Below are 13876 nucleotides of genomic sequence, written 5' to 3'. Positions count from 1 at the left end.
TAAAACATAAGTAGATGTCAAGTTAACAATTGGGTTTCCCCAGCATGATAAACTTTGGAAATTTAATACCTTGTTGCTGTTGATTTTTAGTTAAAATGAGCACCAGATGGAATTAAGTAGAACGAGAGCTAACGGAAACGACAAATCTTTTAACACACCGCGTATCAGCATAGTGCAGCCAACAATTTTGAAATGGGGCAGCAGTTGGGGTGAGGGGCAGGTGATGAGATTGTGGGGTTAGCAGATAGATAGTGTTAGCCAATCTCTAGTTTTGGGGCGGGGACCCGTTTGTTGGTTGAATCCACCCTTGCTGCTTGCAGTCACAGTCCGGGCACAGAGAGGCACGGTGGGGGCACAGTGGTTAGCACTGCTGCCTCACAGCGCCAGAGACCCGGGTTCAATTCCCCCCTCGGGTGACTGACTGTGTGGAGTTTGCACATTCTCCCTGTGTCTGAGTGGGTTTCCTCCGGGTGCTCCGGTTTCCTCCCACAGTCCAAAAATGTGCAGGTTAGGTGAATTGGCCATGCTAAATTGCCCGTAGTGTTAGGTGAAGGGGTAAATGTAGGGGAATGGGTCTGGGTGGGTTGCGCTTCGGTGGGTCAGTGTGGACTTGTTGGGCCGAAGGGCCTGTTTCCACACTGTAAGTAATCTAATCTAATCAAGTTTGTCTTTACATGTTCCTAATGTCTGCACACCCCGTACACAGCCAAGGTGGGATGGGGTGGTACCAGTGTTGTACTGGGGTGGACAAAGTTAAAATTCACACGACACCAGGTTATAGTCTTCCAGGTTTATTTGAAATCACAAGCTTTCGGAGTGCTGCTCCTTCGTCGAGGGAAGTGTGCAGGTGATCCAAAGCTTGTGATTTCAAATAAACCTGCTGAACTATAGCCTGGTGTCATGTGACTTCTGAATCTGGGGAAGTGAATGACTGGAGGTGGACTGGGCCCAATGACAGAAGGTCAGAGATCAGGAGTTGGGGGCGTGCCCATTTCCAATTCCTTTCCCATTTCGTTTTATTCCCTCACTCTTGGTGAGGAGAGGTTCCTGGCTGTAGCCTGTTAAACATTTGGGGATGTTATGTGCACAAGATAAATGCAGGCTGCTGCTGCAGTAGTTGTTGTTGTTAACCAGCTGAGAGCAGGCAAGGAATCAAACTTGTAATGCTCTTACCCTACTTGGGTCAGCTACTCACTGGATAAACTCACTGAGCTGTTGAGAGAGAGAGAGAGAGACTGAGTAAATGGAGGGGGTTGGGGATATGGTGGACAATAGCAGGGTCACCTAAAATATTCCCTGTCACCACAACAGGACACATGGATGATGGGCACCAAAGATTATTGGTGAATGTGGAGACAGTCATTCTGAAAACTAATGCAAAACAAGGCAAAACAAAACGCTGTTAATTTTTTAAAAAGATATCATAATGTTTATTTTCAATCCCTTTTTGCCACCATTTCCATATTCTATAAATGAATACTTTGCTTTACTAAGCAATTTTAATTTTAGATTCCCAACCACCAAATATCAGGATGTCAAACACCCCCCCCGAATTGAAATGGCTCCACAGAGGCTGGTATCCCATCACCGAGTCACCCTTTATTTACACATGAATAGTCCTTGACTTCAGTCCTGCCTCAGTCAGAGTCTGCTGCCAGAGTGTCAGTATCTCTAACACTCACCCCTTCTATCTGTCAGCCAGGGCTCCCTGATTGGACCAGGTTAACAGCCCCAGTCAAGGAACTCATATTCTATGAGGTCCACCTGGCTGACCTTGTTATAATCATTATGTGAAGATCTCAGGCCTTTCCACTTTGGGAACCTTGTGGTGACTCAAGGCAACATAAAGTCCTATTTTCCCAGCATGATGATGTTCCCTAAAGTGTATGGAATTGACAATACCACACCAGGCTGTCAGCCACCTTGATGTTCAAAATAAAAGAAAGGGATGATAATTATTGCCCATTTTGTGGGGCCATTTTTTAAAATGGTTTTCACCTGAGCAATGGTACAATGAGTCACAATTTTACATCAGAAACGGGCAGGCCTCCTCAGATGGGTTTTTAAAAGATGCATCATTTCCATTGTTAAGGGTTGTGTGTGTGTGTATGTGTGTGAGAGAGAGAGAGTGAGAGATAGATTGTTTTTGTGTGTGTGTGTGTGTGTGAGAGAGAGAGAGTGAGAGATAGATTGTTTTTGTGTGTGTGTGTGTGAGAGAGAGTGATAGATTGTTTTTGTGTGTGTATATGTGTGTGTGTGAGAGAGAGAGAGAGAGACAAAGTGAGAGATAGATTGTTTTTTGTGTGTATGTGTGTGTTGAACAGAAACAAAAACAAACTGATGTATTTCTCTTTGTCTTGTTGCTTCAGGGATGACGGGCAATTACCTACTAACAAATCCTCTTCTGCGACCCCATGGCACTAACAACCCTTATAACACCTTGCTTGCGGAAACTGTTGTCTTTAATTCCCCATCAGCTGACGTGTTTAGCTCACCAGGTGTGCTTCCTTATCTCTTGTGAAACCATTGTTACCATGGCTGTGGCAGGTGTGTCTATTGGATGGCTGTTGTTAGAGTGGGCCTGTAGTCAGAATTACCCAGGCAAGGACAAAGGACTTTTCAGCAGGGCCCATCCTTATCAGATCTTTGGCACTTTGTGGACTGCAGGGTATTCGATGCAAGCAACCCACCTCTCTCCCGTCATTCCTACCAATGCACCACCACTCGCCCTCCTGACCTGCACACTTGATTCACTCACCCACCCCACTGCATCACCCATTCCTGCTCATTGCCACCCCAGATCTCCTCATCTCCTAAACTCTCATCCACTCAGCAACACCCTCTACATGCCCACCCTCACCGCCTCCCTTCTGAGAGAGATAATTCGCTGAAGACCTTGGGAAAGAACTAGTCAACCCCTCCACCTGCCACCAATGCATCATTCTGTCACCAGTTCATTCTGAATGAGCTAGATTCAGGGGCTACGGCACCGTGTCTCACTGAAAGAGGGGAGAGTAGAGTATTTTGCAGTGAATGTGAGAGAGTTCTTTACTGTTACCAAAGACCCCACTTCCCATGGGAATACAGGCCGCGGGGGAGTTGTGTGAGGGTGTATTGGGAGACGGTGTCGGGTGCAGCTCCCACCTCCCCTGGTAGGCCGAGATCGGAGAGTGGGTAAACCATCTGTATCGGGGGAGACCAGAGGGCGGGGAAGGGGGTGATCGAGAGCGTATAGGACCTACTGGGGGTATTGTCCAAGTGTCAAAGCAAATGGTGGTTCAAGGCACCACCTTAAAGGAAGAGCAAGGTGTCAGACCTTGACGATGTTCTTACAAGTGACCAATGGAGCAATCCTCTCTTCACTCAATCACCTCTGCGTGAGCTTGTGAACCAAACTAGCCACTTGACCCTTCACTGCCCTGAGGGCTCACCTCAGGAAAGCTAAGGGATTGCTACCTGATCTCAAACAAAGGAGTTATAGCGCGAGGAGCACTTGCAAAGAGAGGAAGGATCAAAAGCTTGCATGTTGTTAAAGGTGGTATGTTGAATCTAACCCGAGCTTGCTTTTTTTTCATACCTTGTCTTTTGCTCTTTCCTTATGCTTCCCTCTAGTGACCTACAGAGACACAAGTATGGGAGTCAAACTTAACTTTGCCTATCAAATGTAAAAAAAACTTCCAGCATGCTTGTTTAATTTTACTTTACTCTTTCTTTATTTGAAATGAGATGAAAAAATAACTGGAGGCTGAGGAATAGACTCAGTGGCAAACGATTCTCTGTGATTCTCTGGCTGTTAATTGGGTGAACTGGTGCTGATAGGACAGGTATGATGAACGTAAACAGCAACTGCAATACTGTCAGAGCAAATTTAGTTTTTGCAGGGTCCCACATTCGTTGTTGTGGTTAAAAAGTAGCATTCAGATTTTCGGGCCTGTCCTGAACAGTGAGGTTGTGAGGGCCATCGAGACCCCCAGCAGAGATTTCTCAGGAGAGGATAAAACAGAGTGGGCTGCAAATAAAGACGGCAGTATTTGGAAATGAATGGGCTGGTCCTCCAAGTTTGTCTCAAACACAGCTTTTACTGCCTTTCCTACTTCTGGGAATTGTCTTCCTTTTCTGCTTTGCTCTTTGGGGTTTGGGGAAGGGATATTCGGCGAAGTCTCCTGCTCTCAGTGTCAAGCAGGTCCACAGGGCATGGTACTTTTGATGAGAAGAGGTATCAGGCTTTTTGAGCCCCTCTCCCCAGCACTCACTCATTGTCCATGCTCGAGTCGACAGCTGGCCCTGTCTCCGAGGTACACAAAGGGGCAGGCAATGTCAGCAACAGTCAGGATGTTCACTGGAGAGGAAAGGGGTTTTGGGAGGGGGGAGCAGATGGGAAAGGAGAGGGGGTGAAGTGAAGAGGAAGGAGTGATCTCTTCAACAAAATCTACGAAGGTCAATCAAACCAGCGGCGTGAATTCCCCTGGGAACCGAGCACTTGTCGAATCCAGAGTCACTAAAACTGCCTACTGCGCATCTCTCCCCGGGAGGTCAACTCACACCCTCACCTCCTAGCTCCTTCTGCAATCAGCCAGTGTCAGCACCAGGGCCCTGGAGTCTAGTGCAGCTGTTCCAGCCAAAGCTGTTCTCCTTCAAAGTCTCTACGTAACCTTTCCGCGATCACTCTCAGCCAGTCACACTCCACACTCACATTTAGCATCATTCCAGACAGTGAAGGAAAATACAAATCACACTTTCCAAGGCATGCCGTGCTCATAAATGTGCTCATCGTCTTCCCCACCCTTCCGCACATGTCCGCATTTGCATTTGTGTTCAAATCACATGCTGGCTGTTTACATGTCTGTGCTGGGCCTGGAGGATTTCTTAAGCTGGAAAATAGTATAATGCTCCCTCATTATTGTTTCCAACATCCTGCAAATGGATGAGGCTGCTCCTATGCACACATACTCTGACACACACAACACTGACTCAAATATGCTCTCACACTCACTCGATCACACACGGATATGCATGCAGACAGGCACACACTGATTTGCACAAACACATTCAAACACACTCTCACACATTCACACATGCACACACAGATTCAAACACACTCTCACACCCACTCAATCACACTTAGTCACTCACTCACATGCACACTCACATGTACTCACTCAAACACACATTCTCACTCACACACTCAAAAACATGCTCTCACTCACTCATATCCTCACACACATACAAGCTCTCACACACACTGATACACACACTCACACACACACACACACACACAACACCAACTCTCTCCCTCATTCACACACATATAAACACACGCAAGCCTACACACCTGCTTATAGCTATTGTGAGCAAGCACAGATATTGCTGGAGAAGCTCAGCATTTCCGGCAGCATCTGTGGAGACAGAAGAAGACAGTTACCATTTCGAGTCTGGTATGAATCATCTTCAGGGCCAGTTCTGAAGAATGTCAGTGCTGAGGCAAGGCCAGACCCCAGACCTGCTGAGTTGCTGCCTCATTCTCTGTGCTTGTTTTGGATTTCCAGCTTCTGCAAGACTTTGCCTTTATTCCTGAGGATAACAAGCATCTCCCTTCCCCTCCCGACACACAGTTACTCTTCCATTTTCTGCAGCCTGCCCCGGGGAACACGTCAGTTGTGATGAAGCATTGAAACATTCACTCTGTTTCTCTTCCCACAAACACTTCAGATCAGCTGAGTTTCTCCAGTGCTTTCGGTGTTTGGTTTGGAAAATATCTTCAGTTGTCCACTGGGGTTAGGCTCTTGAAGGACATTGTCTTACAAAAGCCAGGCCCCAGCCCCATGAGCAGTGCCACCTCTTTCCTGACCCCCGTCAGCCTCGTCACTGTGATTGAAGACCTCCTACTCTCTCAAGTGTGGGTGCAGGGGGAGGGGGTCATGGACAGAAGGGGGATAATGATGGGTGGGAACTGCCTGTCCCTCACAAGAAAACTGAGCATCAGGAATGAGAAGCTGAAACCAGAAAAAGAAGACCCCAAACAAAACTGGGAAGGTGGCTCAGCGGTTAGCACTGCTGCCTCACAGCACCAAGGACCTGAGTTCGATTCCAGCCTCGGGTGACTGTCTGTGGAGTTTGCACGTTCTCCCCCGTGTCTGTGTGGATTTCCTCCGGGTGCTCCGGTTTCCTCCCACAATCCAAAGATATGTAGGTTAGGTGAATTAGCCATGCTAAATTGCCCAGAGTGTTCAGGGATGTGTAGGTTAGGTGTACATTAGTCTGGGGTAAATGTAGAGTAATAGGGAATGGATCTGGGTGGGTTACTCTTCAGTGGGTCAGTGGTCCAGTTGGGCCGAATGGCCTGTTTCCACACTGTAGAGATTCAGTAAGTCCTGGGGAATCTTGGGCAGGTCTGGCAGCATCTGTGGGGTGAGAGTCAACGTTTCAGGAACAGGGCCCTGAAGAAGGGTCACAGACCCAAATCGTTATCTCTGCTTTCTCTCTCCAGACCTGCTGAGTTTCTCCGGCCATTTCTGATTTTGTTTCAGATTTCCAGCATTTGATTCTAAACGGGAAGGCCTGCAATTGCATTTGGCTGGTTTCTTTTCTCTCTCGCTCTCTCTGTCTCTGTCTCTCTCTCTCTCTTTCGAGATGTTTGTGTGATCTTTCTTCATGCTGCAATGATCACTTCACTTTCTTTTGTGTCAGCTACCCTTACACTCACTAGCTTGAGCAGACAGACTTGATGTGAAATGCCCCATGTGAGCCAATCCAGCTGATGTCTGTCGTGTTTTTCAGATGGTGCTTGTCATTCTAGAAGGTTGACTGTTTGGTTTATGTTCTGCTGACTTTGTGCTTTGTCTGTTTCTCCACCCCCCCCACCCCACCCCACCCCCACTTCCCTCGCTTTGCAACACGGTGTTCCACGCTGAAAAGGCTCCGTAACGTTAGTCTTGCTTGCTGTTGCTGTGTTGATATTGTTTAGTTCTGTTTATTTGCACTTGTTTCATGAAGGTTGTGTGTTTATCTCGTTCCTCCTCTCCTGACCCAGGTCAGCTGTAATGTATTTCAGGACAAAACAAATCCATTTTGCTGTGCCCCACACACTATAAGTATTACAGGCAAAGAGATGGTGTTGTATTTCTCTTCCTCAGTGAGATTAGATTTTTTTGGGGGTGAACAGGGTGGGGTTAATTCTCAGCTCCATTTATCCTTAAATGCTCAAAATTGCTGCTTTGTCCTGAACTGCATTCAAAAAAAATTTGGTTATTCTTTCCTTCGGGTTTGAAAGGTTGGTCGGAAGGGACTGACAAGGACACTAACTCTGTCATGCATTTTTTTCTCTTGTTGCAGGTCATTCACTGAACAACGGGAGGGACAACAGCGCGATGGATACTCTACCACTTAACGGGAACTTCAACAACAGCTACTCGATTCGGAACGGGGATTTCTCCAATGACAGCGTGCAGGCGTTGGACTGCGGCTTGAGCCTGGGCGACACGGCCTTCGAGAAGATGATCATCTCCGAGCTGGTGCACAACAACCTCCGAGGCAGCCACAAGGCGCCGAACCTCGAGCGCAGCCTGCCCGCCAAGATGGCCGCCGCCGACCGAGGCCTGCCTGCCAAGATGGCCACCGTCGCCAACAACAACAGCAGCAGCAGCGAGGACGACGCCATCGTGGCCGACGCTTCGACCCTGGCGCGCGGAGACCGGCCCGGCCAGGCTCGGCAGCCCGAACTGGAGGCTCCGCTGATCCCTCAGCGGACCCACTCTCTCCTCTACCACCAGCAGAAGCGGGCCGAGCCTGAAGCCGAGGCCCAGGCGGCTGAGCTTTCCGCCAAGGCCCAGGACTCGGTGCAGTCGCCCAACAGAGACTCCCTGTACACGAGCATGCCGAACCTGAGGGACTCCCCATATCCACAGAGCAGCCCTGAACCAGAGGAAGATCTGTCGCCCTCCAAGAGGAGTGAGAATGAGGACCTTTACTACAAAAGTATGCCCAATCTCGGTGCTGGGAACCAACTTCAGACATATTATCAAATCAGCAAGGGCAACAGTGATGGATATATTATCCCCATTAACAAGGAAGAAGCGATCCCAGAAGGGGATGTGAGGGAAGGACAGATGCAACTGATAACTAGCCTTTGAAACACAATCGCTAAAAACAAAAACTCAACTCTAAAACAAACACACTGAGATAAGGACGTCTAATAGGTGCCACCCCTCGTATGTACCCAAACGGACAGTCCAGCCACCTGTGGTGCTTTTTACATTGTACAGGAACAAAATTTTAAAAAAACAGCTGGCTCCTGCAACTCTGACGTGACACAGGGAACGGACTGTGGCAACACAGAAACTGTCTTGTTCTGTTGCAAACTGAACCAGAAAAGTCACCTGGGGTCTTCTGTGTCTTTGTGCTGATGCCTTGGGAGAACTTCTGGCTATTCCAGTGCAGCTGTTTTTGAACACAGTTGTGTGTGTGTGTGAGTGTGTGTGCGTGTGTATATATAAATATAAATATATATATAGAGTTGCACCTTGCATTCCTCAAGCCCTCCACTTCCTACCCAATCCAGTGGGTCAGGGAGCCAGCCAACGATGGGAAGACCTTGCAATAGTTGTGTGTAGTCCCTTAATTGTTCCCCCCTTCACAAGAGAGGCTTTGTCGAACGCAGAGATGAACTGTGCTTCATTGGCCGCTTTCCTTAAAGGGCCGGTCGTCTCCTCCCTGATTGGTGAATGGAGACACCCCTCCCGTCCAGCCAATAGCAGCCCAGCCACAGGCCTTACACATCACGTTCATTACTCAGCTGTACAGCTTCTCTGTTCTCACTGAGAAAAGGCTAAAGAAAATATATATTTTGTTGTATTGCTATTGTAAAATAAATCAAATACATTGTCAGACCTGAGAATTTTAAACAGTTGGATGAAAAATATTGTGAGAGACTCCCGGACTGCACTGGATGATGAAATGTGTTTCTCTTCTTTCGTTTGCAACTTGTCCACTGTGCAGAGCCAGCCAGAAGCGTTCCCCCTTTTCCTCTTTTGAGCTCCACCCTTCTTGGTTTTAAGGGAAAGCCTCTCTTCCTGTTTCCCTGAATTTGCCACCTCTAACGGTTTCTTCTTTGGCCCAGATGAGTTAAGCCCCTTTCGATCTTCGCCGAGTCATTCAAACCAGTTGTGCCAAGTCTGATGAGCATCATTAAATCAATCTCCATTTCTTTTGACTGTAATATACTTGATGGGGTGAGGGGGGTGGGGGGGTGGGGGGGAGTTGGTAGATGCAGAGTTTTTTTTTTCTGGGAGGGGTTGGGGGGGCAATGAATCGGCACTTTTTTTTGAGAAAGTCTTGTCAAGTCAATCTGGTCCAGCCAATCAGAAAAGCAGGCTGAATCCCTGGGTGATGAGCGTGGCCAGAGTTCATGTCATGGCCCCCAAGAATTTATTTATTTCTCATTGCCTGCAATTCAGGGTTTGTACGGTCCCGATAGAAATTTGCTCCAGGATATGATTTCTTTTTGTGTATTTCCTATTAATAACGAGATCCCCCACCCGCCTAATACCTGATGTAAAGTTTAACACTTCTTTGACAGTAAATAAATGTGAGAATTTTGCAAATAATTGAATCGATAAAGGCTTTTTTTCTCTTTGCCTGCTGTTATGTTGATATGATTGGATATCAAGGAAGGAAAAAACAGTGAATGATGTACAAGATGTGGCGGCACAGTGGTACTATTGCCGGGCTAGACCATTCCCAAGCTGATGTCTTGGGGCAGGAGTTCCAATCCCACCCATACGAAAGGGTGAAATTTGAATTCAATTGATCAACTCTGGAATGGAAACAATGGATTAAAAAAATCTCTCAGAAGGGAGATTTATTGTTCAGGTCTAGCCTAAGTTCTATGTGGAGATGTTAGGGTGGACAAAGTCAGAAGTCACACAACACCAGGTTATAGTCCAACAGGTTTGTTTGAAATTGCACGCTTTCGAACCTGACCGCACCGAAAGCTTGTGATTTCAAATAAACCTGTTGGACTATAACCTGGTGTCATGTGACATCCGCATTCAGGATTCACAGCAATAGGCTTGACTATTAACTGCCCTCTGAAGTGGCTCGCAGAGCCAATCGCTCCAAAACAAATGTGGGATGGCCATCAAAGGCTGCTCCTGCCAGCAAGGCCCAATTCCCATGCAAGCTTAAAAAAGTACTGCTCAGATTTGTCTACTTCATAAAGGGGGTTAGAACATAGAACAGTACAGCACAGAACAGGCCCTTCAGCCCACGATATTGTGACGACCATTGATCCTCATGTATGCACCCTCAAATTTCTGTGACCATATGCATGTCCAGCAGTCTCTTAAATGTCCCCAGTAACCTTGCTTCCACAACTGCTGCTGGCAACGCATTCCATGCTCTCACAACTCTCTGTGTAAAGAACCCGCCTCTGACATCCCCTCTATACTTTCCTCTAACCAGCTTAAAACTATGACCCCTCGTGTTAGCCATTTCTGCCCTGGGAAATAGTCTCTGGCTATTGACTCTATCTATGCCTCTCATTATCTTGTATACCTCAATTAGATCCACTCTCCTCCTCCTTTTCTCCAAAGAAAAAAGTCCAAGCTCAGTCAACCTCTCTTCATAAGATAAGCCCTCCAGTCCAGGCAGCATCCTGGCAATCCTCCTCTGAACACTCTCCAAAGCATCCACATCTTTCCTATAATAGGGTGACCAGAACTGGATGCAATATTCCAAGTGAGGTCTAACCAAAGTTTTATAGAGCTGCAACAAGATCTCACGACTCTTAAACTCAATCCCCCTGTTAATGAAAGCCAAAACACCATATGCTTTCTTAACAACCCTGTCCACTTGGGTGGCCATTTTAAGGGATCTATGTACCTGCACACCAAGATCCCTCTGTTCCTCCACACTGCCAAGAATCCTATCCTTAATCCTGTACCCCAGTTTTCAAATTTGACCTTCCAAAATGCATCACCTCACATTTATCCAGGTTGAACTCCATCTGCCACCTCTCAGCCCATCTCTGCATCCTGTCAATGTCCCACTGCAGCCTACAACAGCCCTCTATGCTGTCAACTGGTTCTTCCCCCTGGGTGATGTGGACCAGTATGTAGCAGACTGCTTGTGAATCAAAAGGCCACGGTGTATGGCCCATTTCTAGAATCTCAGCTGATGCTGCAGTGCAATACAGAGGGAGTGTTATCCAGTCAGAAGTGAGATGTTGAACTGCAGCACAGTGTGCTGTCTGTTGTATCTGTAACAGATCCCACACAACACCGCTTTGCCGAGGTTCTCTGCTGTGTCCAAATGATCCCTCAAACCATTTCACCAAAATAAATCACACGTTTGCAGGAGCTTGGTGCCTCACACAGCAGCCACTGAATTGCAACAGAGACTACATTTTGCAAATTCTTCATTGGTTGCAGAGCACTCTGGGGACAGCCTGCAGACATGAAAGACATTGTTGTAAATGCTAAATCTTTTCTAACATTTGACATTGCCTGCCCTCATGCCCCACAAGCTCTGGCTTTGGTTCTGCTTTCAAAAGGCCATCATCAAGAACCAAAGTAGAGCCATAGAGGTCTACAATACAGAAACAGGCCCTTCAGCCCAACCTGTCCATGCTGCCCAATTTGCCCATGCCACACAAATGGTGTGAGCAGAAAGCCATTCCCATATGGAAGTAGGCATCACTGCTAAGCTCATTCCTTATTGATGAATGGAAACAGTGGTTGAATGTACCTGCTGCCCTACAGGGCACCCTAACCATCGGAGAACCTGACTCTTCCTGTTTGAATGGGAAGCATTTTCTGAAATCTAAAGCCTGACGAGAATTGGGTGCATTTTGCGAAACCTTGAGCGTGTGAAACAGTGAAATGAAGGCTCGCTATGGTCTCAATGCGTGCATTTGCTGGAAAATATCTTTGCATTTGAAATTCTTCCTATCCCAGGAAATTAATTTTGACATTAATCGCAAATGGCCCATTGAGCTCAAAATTTTAATTACAGCAGACATCTTGCATTACCATTTAATGTAATTACCATTACATTAAATGGTAGACTATTAGAGGGATCATTTATTTACAGAGAAAAAGTCAATTTTGGAGTTCTAACGAAAATAATATAATGAATATTTCCAATTTCACAGCCCTTTGCAAATTGGTGTGTAATTCCAGAGAAAGAGGCGAGATTAATCTGAGGTAAAACTGTTACTGAAAATAGTAGACTATGTGTGTGTTCAGTGTTGGTCTGCGTAGGGAGCCTTTAACCTGAGGATGGATTCTGAAGTCATGGAGTGGTGACAGGGAAGGCTGGGAATGGTAACCACAAAAACAAAAGGAAAAACACGAAGGGCCCAGGGCAGGGTTGTGTAACCTGGCAATGATGCAGTGGATAATTAGGCAATTAAGTGCAATCTTCCACCCACATGGCATAGACCCTATTTGTGTCAGCAACTTTGAGGAGTCGGCGCCACACTGGGAGGTTGCAATGGCATCGCGTCTGAACTTGTAATAGCGAAAGAGATAAATGACAAGGCTGATGTCAACAGCTGGCAAGGACTTTGCCATTGTAAGCAATCTGACGTTTCCGATTGTGTTGGGATTGCTGTGGGTGACTCACTCAGAGCCACTTTATCAGACACTGATGATGCTTCCATTACTTGTCTCAGCCATCAGTGTATTCATTGTTGTGGTTCTGTTCGCTGAGCTGGAAATTTTTGTTGCAAACGTTTCGTCCCCTGTCTAGGTGACATCCTCAGTGCTTGGGAGCCTCCTGTGAAGCGCTTCTGTGGTGTTTCCTCCGGCATTTATAGTGGCCTGTCCCTGCCGCTTCCGGTTGTCAGTTTCAGCTGTCCGCTGTAGTGGCCGGTATATTGGGTCCAGGTCGATGTGTTTGTGGATGAGTGCCATGCTTCTAGGAATTCCCTGGCTGTTCTCTGTTTGGCTTGCCCTATAATGGTAGTGTTGTCCCAGTCGAATTCATGTTGCTTGTCGTCTGCATGTGTGGCTAGTTGATGTTTATGGATGCGGATCGTTAGCTGTCTTCCTGTTTATCCTATATAGTGTTTTGTGCAGTCCTTGCATGGGATTTTGTACACAACATTAGTGTACAAACACAGAAATAGAGAAAACACACTGGATCATCAACGCCACTATAAATGCCGGAGGAAACACCACAGAAGGGCTTCACAGGAGGCTCCCAAGCACTGAGGATGTCACCTAGACGGGACGAAACGTTTGCAACAAAAATTTCCAGCTCGGCGAACAGAACCACAACAACGAGCACCCGAGCTACAAATCTTCTCCCAAACTTTGATCAGTGTATTCATGCATTGGATGCTGGCCAGCATTTATTGCCAAAGTGTCAATCACATTGCCATGGGTCTGGAACCACATCCAGGTTTCCTTCACTAAAGGACATGAGTGAACCAAATGGAATTTTACAATAATCGGTGATGGTTACATTTGCCATTTATTTCAGATTTTTATTGAGGGGGAGAAATGGCAGATGGAGTTTAATCCAGACAAATGCGAGGTGATGCATTTTGGGAGTTCAGGCGCAAGAGGAAAGTATACAGTAAATGTCAGGACCATGAGGAGCATTGATATACAGAGGGATCTCGGGGTCCAAGTCCATCACTCTCTGAAAGTGGCAACAGAAAGGGGTAGGGTGGTTATAAAATGGCATACGGCTTCACTATGTGCCATGGCAGGATTTGAACCCCAGTTCCCAGAAGATTGCCTGGGATGTCTGAGTTACTAGCCCACTGATAATTGCACCTCTCAGTTTGGGTTTCCTTGGACAGCATTTTCACCACAAACACAATGAAAGCTGTTAGCCACCTTTGCGATGGGAATATGCTGATTCAAGATGT

The 13876-nt window shown here is 46.8% G+C and overlaps 1 protein-coding gene across 31 annotated transcripts in view; it reads left to right on the top strand.

The window, feature by feature from the left end:
- Positions 1-9602, top strand: part of adgrl2a (adhesion G protein-coupled receptor L2a) — a 485081-nt gene extending 475479 nt beyond the window's left edge. For 13 of the 31 annotated variants that reach the window (XM_043698637.1, XM_043698647.1, XM_043698666.1 and 10 more), the window contains 3 exons: positions 2370-2498; positions 3613-3630; positions 7333-9602. In XM_043698637.1, the coding sequence (XP_043554572.1) occupies positions 2370-2498; positions 3613-3630; positions 7333-8129 (944 nt within the window). In that variant the 3' untranslated portion in view covers positions 8130-9602. Of the gene's footprint in view, positions 1-2369; positions 2499-3612; positions 3665-7332 lie in introns of all 31 variants that reach the window. The other 18 variants (XM_043698661.1, XM_043698654.1, XM_043698653.1 and 15 more) reach the window with 3 other exon arrangements.
- The last annotated feature ends 4274 nt before the right edge of the window (positions 9603-13876 follow it).

This window comes from Chiloscyllium plagiosum, chromosome 11 (genome assembly GCF_004010195.1).
Source record: "Chiloscyllium plagiosum isolate BGI_BamShark_2017 chromosome 11, ASM401019v2, whole genome shotgun sequence".
NCBI lineage: Eukaryota > Metazoa > Chordata > Chondrichthyes > Orectolobiformes > Hemiscylliidae > Chiloscyllium > Chiloscyllium plagiosum.
Note: the sequence above shows the minus strand (reverse complement) of the source record. Positions and strands in the feature narration are given on the sequence as shown.